General features: G+C 33.6%; 1 protein-coding gene across 2 annotated transcripts; it reads left to right on the top strand.

Moving 5' to 3' along the window:
- The first annotated feature begins 2230 nt into the window (after window positions 1–2230).
- LOC123718657 lies at window positions 2231–10334 on the top strand. 2 transcript variants are annotated; one of them, XM_045675343.1, is made up of 3 exons: window positions 2231–2369; window positions 3356–3642; window positions 9717–10334. In XM_045675343.1, exons 2-3 carry the CDS (start codon window positions 3364–3366, stop codon window positions 10206–10208), a joined length of 771 nt encoding a protein of 256 aa, XP_045531299.1. In that variant the 5' UTR covers window positions 2231–2369; window positions 3356–3363; the 3' UTR covers window positions 10209–10334. The 2 variants fall into 2 exon arrangements, with proteins under 2 accessions (XP_045531299.1, XP_045531300.1); XM_045675344.1 differs by lacking the exon at window positions 2231–2369 and adding an exon at window positions 2716–2950.
- Window positions 10335–15418: the final 5084 nt, after the last annotated feature.

The following is a 15418-nucleotide window of genomic DNA, read 5'->3' as shown; positions in this document are numbered from 1 at the left end:
GTTAAGAATACCTAAAGTAAAAACGACTTCTCATTTAATAGTAATGAAAAAATATTTTGCATGCTATTGCATGGATGTTTCCATAGAACATATTTTCTGGAAGATTCTCGTTCTAGAAGTATTTTCGGCATAACTCGCTTAATTATTCACAGTCAAAAGCGTATATCAAAGTTAAACCTTCTTGATACTGAAATTGCAAGTTTAGAACTTCTGTTTGCTTTAATGGTAGTTGAAGCAAAATTTAATTAAGTTTATTCAACAGGTGAGGTTATGTCTAACAGATTTTATATTGAGATTGAAATATGGTTGTTTACATGGAGTTTAAATAAGATTATGTATAATTATAAACGTGAGCAGTGTTGGCCTAGTGGCTTCAGCGTGCGACTTTCATCCTTGAGGTCGTAGGTTCGATACCCGGCTTTGCACCAATGGACTTTCTTTCTATGTGCACATTTAACATTCGTTCGCACAAGGAGCATCATGAGGAAACCGCCTTGTCTTAGACTCAAAAAGTCGACGGCGTGCGACAAGCACAGAAGGCTGATCACCTACTCGCCTATTAGATTAACAAATGATCATGAAACAGATACAGAAATCTGAGGCCCGGATCTAAAAAGGTTGGAGCGCCATTGATTTATTTTTATAATTATAAATATAATTTTATAAATTTCAATTATATTAAAATACGATATTAAATCTAGCCCGTGGCGCATATAAATGCTAAATCGAGTTTAGATGTGAAGTCAAAATCTGTTATATGACATCGAAGGAACTACACATATCGGTCGTAACACCTGATAGTCGTAAAAGCCGATGACGTTGTTATACCTAATACTGTTACCCGCCTGGACCTTTGATTTTGCTCAATATAACGTATTGTTATATGTTTCTAAACGATGTCGTCGTAAATCATTTTGACTGTATGACAAAAGCAGTGTTTCTGGCAACTCTAGACAATTGTCGTTGTGATATAGGCAAAGAAATTTTCGCTAAAAAAAACAACCTTTGAAGACACTCCTGTAAACCTCAGCTAGCATCGGAATACTGGGCGTTGACATTTCGATTGACGTTCAGTTTCGCGGTCATTTGAATGGGAAGGCTAAATTGAAGCTTCTAAGAAGTTTGGTGTGCTCCGCAAAGCGAGACGGTACTTCCGGGCCACCGCTTGCAACACTATAAAAATGTTATTAGTCGGAGTTCGGAGTACTGTTCTCACCTCTGCGCGGGAGCTCCCCAGTACCAGCTCCTTCCGCTTGGCCGTATTCAGCGGAAAGCGATTCGAATCGTCAACGACTAGTCACTATTCGTGCGGCTTGATTCCTTCTCGTTCCGTAGACATGTGAGGTCTCTCTGCATCTTCTGCCACATTTACCATGGAATGTTCAGACGAGTTGTTTGGACTAACACCTGCATGTTCCTTCTACAACTGATAGCAGACAGCGTACCAACTTTTAAAAGGCTGGCAACGCACTTGTTATCTTTCTGGCGTTGTGAGTATTCATGGGCGGCGGTATCACTTAACATCAGGTCAGCCTCCTGCCCATTTGCCTCCTATGACATAAAAAATAGAACTTTAGTTGGGAAAGTACAATTAGATTGAATAAAAATTAGTCATAGATTTTATCCACGTTATATAAAACAGTGAATTCGTGGCTAGTTAAGTAATTGTTATTAGTTTAACAAATGATCATGAAACAGATACAGAAATCTGAGGCCAAGACCTAAAAAGGTTGTAGCGCTATTGATTAATTTAATTAAGTAATTGTGGTATAAATTATCAAATAGATTCTTAGTCTATATCAAAACAGTCGTTTTAACGCGAGAAGGCTTTTGTGAAGTGATAAATTCAATATTATTGTGTTGCGTGAGGAAACACAGGATGTTTATTTTCATGCTTTAAATACGCCACAAAGGCAAACTAACAACAGGAATATCAGTTTCAGTGAAATCACTGCATAAAATCGTAGGTTGAAATTTTGGTCAAGATTATTTTGTATTTTCCTGGAAACGGATTGGTTCGCGCTAGTTTAAAGCCAAAATGTAACTTCATTTGTTATTGTATGTGTATTTAAAATGAAATACGTTAAAAAAAGAAAACAAATATCGACATATATATTTATATACAAAGGGAATGAACGGCCTACTTTTGTGTAAAAAAATATGTTAAAACTTGACATGTGATTTCCGAATTCCATGACGCACGCGTCTGCGCATATTGGTTTTTCGAGTAGTAAAGCATTCGGAACAAAAGTCAGTATATTTTGGTGTTGCTCACGGTTAAACATAGTATCGCCCACGCACATTGCCTGTCTCCACATCGCCTGAACTTTCAGTTCCATCTGACATCTCGCCGCACAAAGACGCAACAGGTTAGTGACTTTTCTCTTACTTTTTCCGCATTTGCGATTAACTATATGCTGCGCGATTATCCGTTTACATTTAAAATCAATCGTATTCCTAATTAAAAAATATTAAGATAAATCTATATTTAACTTCACTGGTGTACTTTCAATAAGTACATAACAATAATTTAGTTCAGACAAAAACCGGGTTTCGGTACTAAAAATACCCTCGTATCAAATGTTTGCGATATCTATTTTGAAATTGTACCAGTGTACGCTGCTCGCGTAGTTCGAGATGACTCAAAGGAAGATAATCTATTGTATTTACTTTCAAGTCTCATAATAATCATACCTTACATTTGAATAGTTGGAACTTTGAATATTGTGTGGTCGTTTACATTCATAGGCTGATTTTGAATGAAGCGCGTTAGTTATTCTCCAGGAATAGTGTGTAGGCGTTGTTTTCGTTTTTTGGAATGTGTATTCACATAAACACATGAAAAACATTAACGTTATATTGTGTATTACGTTGTCGTGTTTAATGTGTTTTTATTAGTCTTTTACGAGTTTTGCAAAACATCTCTTTTAAAGATCAGGAAGACTAACGTGTAATGTATCCATTCAATACTATATGATACTCTACTACTTGTAGCTACGGTTATTATATATCTATAGAGAACTTGTCAAATTTCAATTTTATTTCACATCTAAACAACAAAATTGAAATGCCAAGCTCTCAAAATCTGTAACATCCTTGAATGGAATGGAACACTCACGGATGACCGAGTGGAAATATTTGCATTTGACATTTTTTATTACTTAACTTTAGAGATAATTTAACTTTTAAAATTGGATTTAATTGTTTTTTCTCAAAAATTTAGTATGAATATTTACTATATATATATAGATGTATGAATATTTGGTGGACTGATGCTATTTACAAGATAGTAACGTAATTTATTAGAAAGATCAATCCAAAAAAACTATTCTATTATACCTCGATTTTTTTGCAGTTGTAAAAATGAGTCGTGTTGGTAGAACCAGGCGCACACGCGTCTATGACTGTAATTATAACAAAGGGGAGAGTTACTACCGACCCGTGCTGGACCGTCTGGACGGAAAAGTCCCCGTAGCCAAGGAACCTGAGAGGGATCAATTTAAATCTGATGTCGAAAACCGCATCAGGACAGCCCTGGATGACATTGATGCGCCAGCTGATGACTTATTTGACTCAAGAGGTGGCCGTGTACAGCGTGGACGACCTCTTTCGTCAGCTTTGGAAGACGACCTGACTGACGATGTAAGAATATTCACTTAATAAATATCAAAAACATAATAATAAACAATGAATTACCCTAATTTATATTAGTGACGAACAGACTTTTTTTAATAAATTGACGATACTTTCGTAAAGATTTATGCCGCAGTAAAGTCACGAGAATAATATTATAATATTTCAGTTTTACTAAGCACGAAATCGGAAATTATCTATTATAATACACTTTACTTTTTAGATTTCTCGTAATAGATTTAAATAGGGCTGTACGGGGGTAGGTATCGTCGAAACATAACCAGCAGTCGGAATATAGAAACAAAAAAAGTTATGAATTTTCAAAAACATTTACAATGAGCGGAATTTTTATAAAAGTACCTTCTAAATCTGTTTATATACGAAGATTGTTTTACAACTGTAAAACTTCTCATATAGATATAATGGATTGTGTGTATTTACCGACACTTGCGTGCAAGATACACACACACATATTGTATCTTTTTCTTTATGTAAAAGTAGCAATGGTTTTTAATTCCAAAATAGGTCGAAAATTTTAGTTAGTTTATTGATAATACACAGGTTTTCTTTTTTAAGATATTATTTAACTAGTAAATATAGTTACAACGGATTACACCAAATACATGTGTATTTACTAATAATTAATTTTTTGAGATGTGTGTGGGAATTTAAATTGCTATACAATACACTATTTTTAAATCCATTCACAATCCATCCATCCAGATCTTTAAATCCATTCGATTAGTTTATTGCAATATGTGTAAGCGATCGAAAATTATTAACATGGAGCGTGTCCTGTCTTTGTTTTTCATTCATCCAATATTCCAAAACTCAATCACTAATTATGATTTTTCCATCAAATAAACTGATCGAAATTTGGCAGCACTCCTGTCATCTTGAAATAGTTGACTGACATTTAAAAGCACTCTTTGTTCAAATGAAAATTGAATTTGTATTGGCATATTAATTTCAGAAATTGTTTTTTGTTTTCTACGTGAAATTATTTTTATTCGGCTGTTGGTTAAGTTATACTTGGTTAAGAAGCGTTAGCTATTTAAGCCTTTATGCGTTATAGGTATTTTCTCATACGGTGAACGGTGACAGCGCACAAAGGGCAGATCTATATTTCATAAACAATATAAATAAATTAATAGTAGATTATTATCCAAGCACAAGAGGAATGAGTTGAGGCAGCAGGCAGAGTCCCGTCCTGTTGATCGTCAAATCCTCCAAGTGATAAGGGCAGGCCACCGCGCAATCTTTCAGATTAAAGTCCTATTTTCGTCAGGTCCTATTTTCGCTTCATGGGTCCTGTAAAGGAGGATCACCTTATCCCTGGTCCTCATTGGTGGGATCGTCGTCTAAAACATAACAAATTTCAAACAAATGTTTGCTATTCGGTACAGCTTCTCAGTACTTTGAGAACACAAAACTACTAACAGAAAAAAAGAAAATTGATGTGGCTGTCGCTTGTTATAAACATTTTAACGCTGTTTTCAGCGAGACTGGACTAAAATATGTTTCTTACTTGGTATAACCTGATCATAACCATTAAATCATTTACGTGTGTGCCAGCACATGTTGGAAAAGAGATGCCTATGACCAAACGGACTGCACCGTTGTTTCATCTTTTGTTTTGCAATCTCAATTCCTCGGGATGCTACTCACAAAATAAAACGGGGAGCAGATACAGAAATCGGAGGCTAAGGGTTATAGAACCACTGAGTATAGTATAGATACGTTACCTACGGTAAAACAATAACAGGTAACCCTAATTGCGATTGAAACCCCGATTACAATGTTGATATTATATAACGCGTCGAATAACTGGTATATGAATAGTGTAATACATTCGCATCGTTTAATTTGTGTATTATTTCATTGATTGTATGTATATGCGTAAACACAGACGGTTTATATAACAGTTACAATAATGTACATCCAAATAAAAATACCTCTATGCCCAAGGTTTTGCCAAATTTCGGCTTCAAAAAAAGGCTTTATATATTTACTTATTAATTATTTACAAACTTCATTTTATAAATAAATAGTTATTAATAGACCATTTCTAGAATTTGTTAGTAACCAACAAATGCTTTAATATTTTAATACACATCAAATTTGATACACGATTTAAAATAAATTTTTCTATTAAAATAATTTCTCTAAAAGTATTGACCATTGATATAAACCCTTTCAAACTGAATATCCGTCAATAATTGGTTCGCTACCGCGTATCAAAAGGTGATATCAATTAAGTAAAACCACAGCATGTGTAGCTTACAAGTGTATTTCGTATTTGGTTAGTTCAACCAAACACAGTTTGCTACAACATGACTCAATAACATTATTTAAATGAAAGCAGATGAGTTTATTACGAATCCCTTGCTTATTTTGCGCATTCAATACGTGGGGTTATTTGGTTTTGAAACCAATAAAGCTTTTATTGATTCACTGACCATTCAGCTATGAATAACTGCCTTATTTACGTAAGCCTGTAATTTACCGTTGCTCTATTAGTATATATTTATACTTTTTCCGAGTTTACAAAGCTTGATATTAGCGCAAGCAATTCTCAACGGTAAGATTGAGTTGGCGTTGCAATACTCGACTGAAATCGGTAAAAAATATATTGTTGAATGTCTAACTTCAGTATGTTAAATATGCATTGATATACAAATTACTTACATAATATAAATGTTTTATTTATTTTAAATAAGCGGACGATGTTAAGGAATCCTTAATAGTTATTTTGATCTTTCCACCGTATATTCCAAAAATCATGGCATATTTCTGCATATGTTTAATTGTTATTTAAGTAAGGAAACAATACTGAAACTACAATAAAGGTTTGGGTAATCGAACCCGCCACTTGCAGATTATACGCCATGAGAAAGCCTGAATTTGTAAACTGTCGACGTGTAAACGTACGATAAACTGACGAAAATAATTTATATACTGCATTGATTTTTCGCTTATATAAAAATCTGGAAAGGCGATTGCAATGCAAAGTGCAATCAGGGAATGTAATAAAAGTGAAATTCTATTAACATGGAATGCTTTTGTATATTGGAGCTTTCGAAGTTGTATCTAAATGTCGGTTTAATACAAACAAATTATGTTGTCTTACGTTAATAAACTAACATGTTCAGTAACACACCAAAACAAGATTGTCGTATAAATGTTCAGAATAAATCACGATATTCAGTGAGTCCAATTAAAATGAATATTTAGTCCATTGCACATGGAAACTTTAATTAAGGCAATTAATTATTATGAAAGATATAATTAATTCCTAGAAAGTCTCGGTTAATACTTACGTTAACAATTCTACGTAAACTATTCAGTGTAAACTAATATTGTACGTACACCGATACAAAACAATTTTATTTAATTAAACTTCACTTTATTAGTACACTACTATAAGTCGACTCCACTGTTTCTCAAATAGAGAAACCTACAAATGAACTACACAATATACACAAGAAAGCGTCTTAAAATATCGTGGCGATCGGAATATTATTTAGTAAAATATTTTCTAGGCACTAATAGGATTACAAACACGTGCAAGCGTTGCCTGTCTACACAAGTACGTAGGCAGCGAATAAAATCTTCAAATATCTATGCATAATATGGAATATTTTTACTCAAACAAAGCTTCTTGAGCCATATGTATTTACATGTGACCATAGTGTGTGAGAACGGTCTTTGCTACCTGTCCGTTTGCATGTCTTTGAAACACTCAGTTCCAATTTCAATGAAGTAATTCAAAGTGATTCTGTGAAGTGTCGTTGATGTTTATTTATTTCCACTGCGTTCTATAAATGGAACCGTAATATCAAGCAAAAGTTATTCCCACTGCAGCAACCCACATATAAATTATTTTTAATACATGATTATTCAATGCGCAGTTAGTGCCAGAAATAGATGCGATTTGAAAATTATTTATTTTTGCCGAAACATCGAGTCAACAAATGCGAAAAGAGTAATAAATAGAAATCTTATCATGCCTATAATGTTTTTCCGGTACTTACGTATTAACGCCACCGCGACAAGCTTAGGTTAGTAAGTATACGTAAGTACCCAAATAATTGCACAAATTATTTAGAATTATAGGTTGACTCACCTGGCTATACATATACTTACTAACCTAACCTAACCATTATTTTTTTGCCGCTGTGGCGTTAATACGTAAGTACCCTTTTTCCTGAGTACCGGATCTTTCACTGGACACACTGAATCTAGAAGTAGGGATATAATTTTCCTATTATGGTTCATTTTACACATCCAGAAGACACTACTGTTTGGGCGATTTTATGTTCAATAATAAAAAAACCACTGTTCTTTATTAGTAGAATAAATTAATGTACAGTTATATTGTATGTATGTAACTAAATTAGTTAATTACTATAATTGTTAAAAATGATTCATTTTTTTATTTAACAAATTCACCGTTGTACCACTACTTGTATGTTATATATGTATGTTTAATAATGTTGGCTATTTGTTCCGTCCAACTAATTTGTGGTACACGTGAATTGCGATTAATGGCCGTAACAAATATGTCCCTTTTTAATTAAAATGATTCAATCTTTTAATTCAGTTGATTGACATCAAAATAACTCTGTAGATGTACATTTTAGATGTCTGTATTCAAATTAATCTGTTCACAGGGATATGTATCATTAAGTGGCAGCTTCCACCTTCTACTTTTATGTTACTTAGAAAATACTTAAATTTATTTATGTTCCACTGTAACATTTATTTTTGTTTAAATTTTTAATTAGCAACTAGATAAAACTAAATCGTTTTTTGAGTTACCTCAGCTCAACCCAAATTACTGTATTAACGGAATCGAAATTTATAAAATTCGTCGATTAAGCTCTGTTACAAAACGGACGTGTGTGCTAAATTGATAATTGTATCAGTGAAAAAGGTTTTTAATTATTATTTAAAAGCGCGTTTAACAAATTCAAAAGGGCATTAAAATACATGTCAGAGTGAATCTACTAGACTGAAATTGGGACGTGTATTTCGCTCGTTTATACATAATGTTTCTGAAAATTCTTTAAACAGAATTCCTAAATGAATAGTTTCATCAAAAAATCAATAATGCTTTAACCCTTTAAAAAAACCCTTACCATCAAATTGCGTATCTTTTTATTTCTTTCTTACTTTAATTCTATGCTTAATAAGACAGAAGATGCTTATCTGCTTCAATCCGCGACCGTTTTATATTATTTTATTTAAATCAAATAAAAGTGTAGAAACTAGTTTTAATTAATGATGCACTTAATAATTTATTAAAGAACTACTTCAGATTTACTAAAGGCCACGTTCCCTTTATCAATATCGATATAAAGTTATGTTTTATCTGCATTTTGAAACGGTCTTCAACAGAATATATACAATATATCTCATCAACAAGGTACATTTAACAAATAGTTGAAGAAAACCGTCTGGACGATTAAGTGGATGACTGGTTCACTTAATTCGTTTAAAGTTTTACAAGGTAAAAAGATACCCCAAGATGAGAGAATTGTTTAATGTAGGCCACATACGGCAAAAATAATTCTAATGCTAATAAAATAGTTTAAAGATTATCTGTTAAATTTTATCCATAAACAAACGCTTATATAAATATATAACTAGGTAATATGTAAGTTTTTTCACTTACGATGCGATCATTCACTTGGCTATAGGATGAATTCTTCATACAAACTGACGTGTTCTAATCAATCCATCAATTACAATAAAAATATATTGGATTTAATTTTCTTACTTGACGTAAAGGTGTAAATCAAATACTATGCATATGCTGGTGCGTATTCTTTGTACCTCAAGCTTCATAAACAATTTAATCCGGATTCCTTCGCGTGATTGATGGTCAGTTGTATGTGACACGTGCGTCCGCTGGTTGATCTTTAACAATTGGACGATAAAATTAGCTATCAAACGCAAGGCACAGTCACCTACATATCAAGCCCAACAGAAATAGAACAGGAAAATCTTACATATTCCTATTCCGAACTATTTGAACATGTGTATCGTTAACGTAATAATTATGATACTCTTTATTTCAGATCACTGAATCGCTGAAACGTCTCCGTGCAAGTAAGAAGGTATCTCGTTTCTCCGATGACATTGATTTTGAGAGCAACGTATCAAACCTGGAAAATCGCATAAAAAGCAACTTTATTACAGACAAGATCCTTGAAAGCGTTGGTATTGGCCAAAGCGAGGTATCTAACGCAAGAAGAGCTCTGAAAGAGAATGAAGATCGCACAGAGAAACGCATCGCGCGTAGAATTAACGAAGAGAACTCACTCACTAAGTGGACAGCGTTGAAGGACGTAGACGAAGAATCAGCTGCCGTACAAAGGGCCAAAGCCACAAGGGCGCGTCTAACTGATCTAGAGGATGAAATGTCGGAACTGAGCGAGCGAACTGCGGCTAGAGAGAAACGTGCCGCTCGCCTTAGAGCCCTCGTCGCAGACACAGAAGCTGACACAACTGTAGCCGCTTCAAAAATTACGATCCGAGCTGAACGAGAGAAGAAACAAGTGACATTTTAAGAGAAGTCATAGCGGTCATTCGTAGCGGTCAGATCTTAGAAGACTTAAAGATAAGCGATTTTTTATGCATTTCTTAGGTTCAGCCGGTCTCTATTATATATACTAAAAAAATAAAAATATACTTATTCCGTTGGTTTTATTACAAGACTATCTATTATTATTATTGTTTTAGCGTTAGAAATAAAGAGTTTGTAATTTAGATACTTTATATGACGTTTAATTATTGGCTCTTTTTCCTTCTGTATGCTAACTATTAAGATTTTCGTACATTTTAATTCAATTTTTTACAATTGTTTCAATATTACCATTTCATAACATTTTATATGATGATTTTACTTATGCTAACTATATATTTCGTTAGTATCATTAATGAACTCATATTACTTAAACTCACAGCAGCAGGGTTTCGCCATTTAATATTTAATAAGTTCGTTCAATTTAAATTTTCTGCGAATCAATTTGTTCAAGTAATTTAATGGTTTCGCGCTGGAAGCCCAGTAGGTAAGACAGTAACAGAAATAAAAGTGGTTTTATTCCATGGCCAGTATAATATATTTATGTAATGTTAATTTACTTACGTTGATGGCGCAGCGACCCAACTTAATCTGTGGCTTCTAACACTAGAAAAGGCCACCTTTGCTGATCACCCCCTACCACTAAACAATTGTTCCTTCATAGCGTCTGTCAAGTCGGTATGCGATGTGCATTTTAATTTTAAAACGTAACATTAATGCTTCAAAATATATACGTTATTCATCAAAAGTATTTCATTTTAAACAAAATTTCCTATATACAATCTCTCTCTACAACCAAATAATTAGTTTATTAACACACAAATATATAATATTGTTAATATTACTATGTACGTTAAGAATATTGCATATTGTGAAAAAAAAATGCACTTAATTGCTACTGTACTGTTATGCATACATATATAAGTTTATAGTTCGTATTTTTTTGCGTTGACAGAAGGCTCGCATGTGCGAAGCCGGCCTTGAAAGAATTGGTACGCTCTTTTCTTGGCGGACCCTAAAGCGAATTGTTACGGATATACTTCAGAGAGCAGCTGGTTCAACGCAGTGGTGATCCGTGGCAAAAACTGCCTTAAGAAATGCTTAGTAGGTATACAAGAATAGGAGTCAGAACTTAGTACTTCCATATGGAAAAAGTTACAAACCGACATACCGGAGTCATACTTAGCGCTTAACTTCGACTCTGAATCTCTTACCCTTAATTCAATTCATCTGCGTAAAATGTATACCTACTTATATATGCAGAACAGTTCAGTATCAGTTATGCATTTTTTTCATAGTATAAAATATTATTAACCTAAATAGTAATACTATGTTAAGAATATTGTAAATACTGTATATTTATCAATTTACATACATTTATAGTACGCATTCCTATGCACAACTAACAACATAATAAAATGTTAATTATTATACTCTCTTTCGTTATGTCTTTTCTACGTTGTATATTACAATCAATTGTCAATTGCAGATTGCCTTTGTAATTAGTCGAGTTTCTTTACTTCCATTAACTTCGTTTTATGTTATTCTTATGCTTTCGCTATATTTTATATCTACATCGTATAAAACGAAAGTGCTTTCCCCGTGAAATGTCAGTCAAGATATACATAGTTATTGAAGAGGAAATATATACGTATATAAATTTAAATGATATAAAAAATGCTTCCTTCTCGCCAGCTGTACACCTGGTGTTATAGATTCAAAATTGCGCGTAGAATTACTACTGTATGAACTGTTCAATACGTTATTTTCGTATGAATTTGAAAGCTGTGGTAAGCTAAATCGATCAGAAATTCAATTCAACAACATAAACAATTTTATAAAATATAGTTTTACTTATTTGCCCAATGTAAATACTAATAACTCATATGAGAGGTCGCAAAATTAATATTCGGTTTTCCTATGAACTGCAAATAATAAAATGTATTTATTATTTACATTCATACACAAGAATATTTCGAATATTATGTTTTCAATCCTTGATTAAAATTTTCATTACAGCTTTTCTATTAACTACGGATGAAATTAAAATAAGAGTCGAAATTAAGCGCTAACTATGACTCTGGAATGTCAAACAATTTTTTTGCATATGTAAGTGTATAATAATATAATGTTCAGAGTATTTCAAATTACGTAAATAATAATTTGTAATATAGAGGTCAAAGTCGAAAGTATTTCGAGACTTAATAAGCAGAAATAACTCTGCCCACTAGTTAGGAATAAAAAATTTACCTAACTAATTTCTAAAATGAGACATCTAGTGGCACGAACAGAAAGCTACAAACGATTAAAATAAAAATCTATCGAATAGAATTTGTTCCAGATTACGAAAATGACAAGAGATGGCGTTATTTTTAATTACGAATTATAAATTTTCAAACCTAATTATGGTTGTCGGTTGAGTTAGTAATAAGCTGTATAATAAATGCGCTGAAACTTTAAGACCGTCCCAGCAAGATTACAAGCAATCACAGTACACGAATCGAAACAAAGAACGAGCGAAGGCGTTCGTTAAGGCATTCATTAAAAGTTTCACTTGTGAAATAATTCGAGCATGTTAATAGGTAGCTAACATATAATATTCTAGTTTTAAATTATGGTAATCAATACAACCGAGGTTTGAATTTTGGAGAACGTTGGTGGTATGGTATGGTTTGTGGACTCAGTTCTCCCACTAAGACGCTCATAAGGTCCGTTGTACGTCCTAAAGTCCTGGCTAAGTAACCAAACCTAACTCCTTCCAAAATCATAGAAGCCTCCTGGGTACTTCACAGGCTTCACGGAGCGACCTCACTGTTCCGAGGATTTCTGCACGTTGTTTAGCCACAGCCTCGCATTTCAGGACTACGTGGGTGACTGATTCCTCTGCGCTGAAACAGCCCCACAAAGGGCTGTCTATCACGCATAGGACAAAAAGATGTTTATTAAGTAGACAATGGCCCGTAATTGTCCCTATCATTGTTTTGAGATTAGTTCTGTTTAAGTTTAGAAGTTGCTTTGTCAGTTGCGGATTAACTGCTGGTAGAGCCATTTTGGATTGCCTGCAGTCCGCACTTCGTGACCAACGTTGAAGCTGGAAATCCGCAGATCTTTGGCGAATCCAGGTTTGCACTTGCGAGAAGGGCAAGGGAAGGAGCGGATACGGGCCAGCAGGCAATATTTCCGAGCTTCTCTTTGCAAGTTCATCGGCAGAATCATTGCCGAGAGATCCACTGTACTGTGTGTCTGAGAACGTTGGTGTAAATACTTGCCTTTTTTCGTGTAGGGATATTTAAAAAAACTAAAACTTAATTAAATTTTAATTAGATCAGGGAACTTTACGGGGCTCACGTTGCAGATCCTTAATTTAACAATAAATGTGTTTCGTTTTAGAGTATTTATAAAATTCAATTCGGATTTATCCCTGACAACAATAGCTAACAAATAGGGAAAATTTTCACTTTCCTGGCGAAACAATTTTCTGTTCCAAAATTCATGATGAAAATTACAATAAAAATATGATTAATCAAAAACCTATATATATAATATTTTAATTCCTATGCTTACATAATTTCTGGATTGCTGAAGAAAGCAAATTTGTATAATATACAGCATATATTAGATTCTGCAATCGAAACAAACGTTAATTATGTTTTAGTGAATCTGAAACTGAGACATAGTTACATAGACTTTAGACTCTTTAACGTTTAATCATTATGGTATTCTCTGTACATTTTTAATATATTTGTAACTTTATTAGATCTTTGAAATGAACGTTGCTTAGACTATTGTCATTAATAAAATAATACTACCTGTGTAATTTTAGTTTTAACTACATGATTATTTTGAGTCATTTAACCTCGTGATGTGTCTTAATGTGAATCTTGTAATTTATAAAGATAAAATACCTATTTAGATTGAAGTCTGGACACCACCCTGGATATGTTCTCTGACACTCTAAAATAAAAAAGCACTAGACAAGCAATTTTTATCATAATTTCTGCCGCGGCAAATAATGGATATAAAATAAATCAATCAATGGCGCTACAACCTTTTTAGGTCTGGGCCTCAGATTGTGGTATCTGTTTGATGATGAGTATTTGTTAATCTAATAGGCAAGTAGGTGATCAGCCTTCTGTGCCTGGCGCACACAATCGTCTTTTTTGGGTCTATGGCAAGGCAGTTTCCTCACGATGTTTTCCTTCACCGTCGAGTGAACGTTAAAGCCGCACATGAAGACCAAGACCACCGGTAAACAGGGGATCGAACCTACCACCTCAGGGATGACAGTCGCACGCTGAAGTCACTTCAGTCAACAGTGCTCAAATAATATATATATGTTGTATTAAATTCTCGGTATGTAGACAGTGATTATGTATATACCAATTAATAACAAATAAATTAGATTAACTTAATGGTTTCGTTTAATTACAACGTGGTATTGGTTAATTATTTAATTTCTTAATATGCTTGAATGAAGCTGTTTTATTAACCTGAGTTTCTTATTTGCCACTTAAAACGTACGATCGAAATGAAAACAAACCAACTAAGGCTAACTATATGATGGTAAATGTGCTTCAACTAGAAATCGAGCTAATTTATTTTAAGTTCTATAATGCCTTGTGAATTGGCGCGTAAAGCGAGGCAATCAGATTGAAGCCAAATTCATCAATATTTTTGTTTCAGTGACACCGATCAGCTGACAGACTATTGTTGTTCATAACAATACATTAAAAACTTTAGGCGCACATCGCATACATCTGAGAATTCTCACACAACTAAATATTGTTCTTTATAATAGAAGATTTTTTGTGCAATATGACGTATTTCTTTCAAAATCTTTGGAAAGAAAAAACACAATTTGGCCGGATAATAACTGATGTAAGAATTTGTATTTCATTACAAAGATCCTTCTTGGCTACTTTGGCCGTACTGCCAAGAGGCAATACTTTTAATGACATAAGCGCTAATATAGGCTGTGCGCAAAATGAACCCGCTTGTTTGTTGTTTACTGTTACGTCATTATAGTTCGACAATAATCCTGTTGAATGATGAATATATGAACCTTTGTACAAAAGGAACGACGCATCATGTGTGTTAGCACGTGTTCATATAGACTAGTTGGCCCAATGAAACAGGACGCGACATCGTCATCTTTCATTTTAAATTTTTACCCCTCAGAGTGGTTTACAAGGTACT

Source organism: Pieris brassicae, chromosome Z (genome assembly GCF_905147105.1).
Source record: "Pieris brassicae chromosome Z, ilPieBrab1.1, whole genome shotgun sequence".
Taxonomy (NCBI): domain Eukaryota; kingdom Metazoa; phylum Arthropoda; class Insecta; order Lepidoptera; family Pieridae; genus Pieris; species Pieris brassicae.
This window is presented reverse-complemented; position numbering and strand designations above follow the sequence as displayed.

What these genes read in the sequence shown, in the direction of transcription:
- LOC123718657 (XM_045675343.1), top strand. Translation starts at nt 3,364, where the DNA reads ATGAGTCGTGTTGGTAGAACCAGGCGCACACGCGTCTATGACTGTAAT. An exon ending in AAGACGACCTGACTGACGAT is followed by an intron (nt 3,643 to 9,716) that starts GTAAGAATATTC and finishes TCTTTATTTCAG; the next exon opens with ATCACTGAATCGCTGAAACG.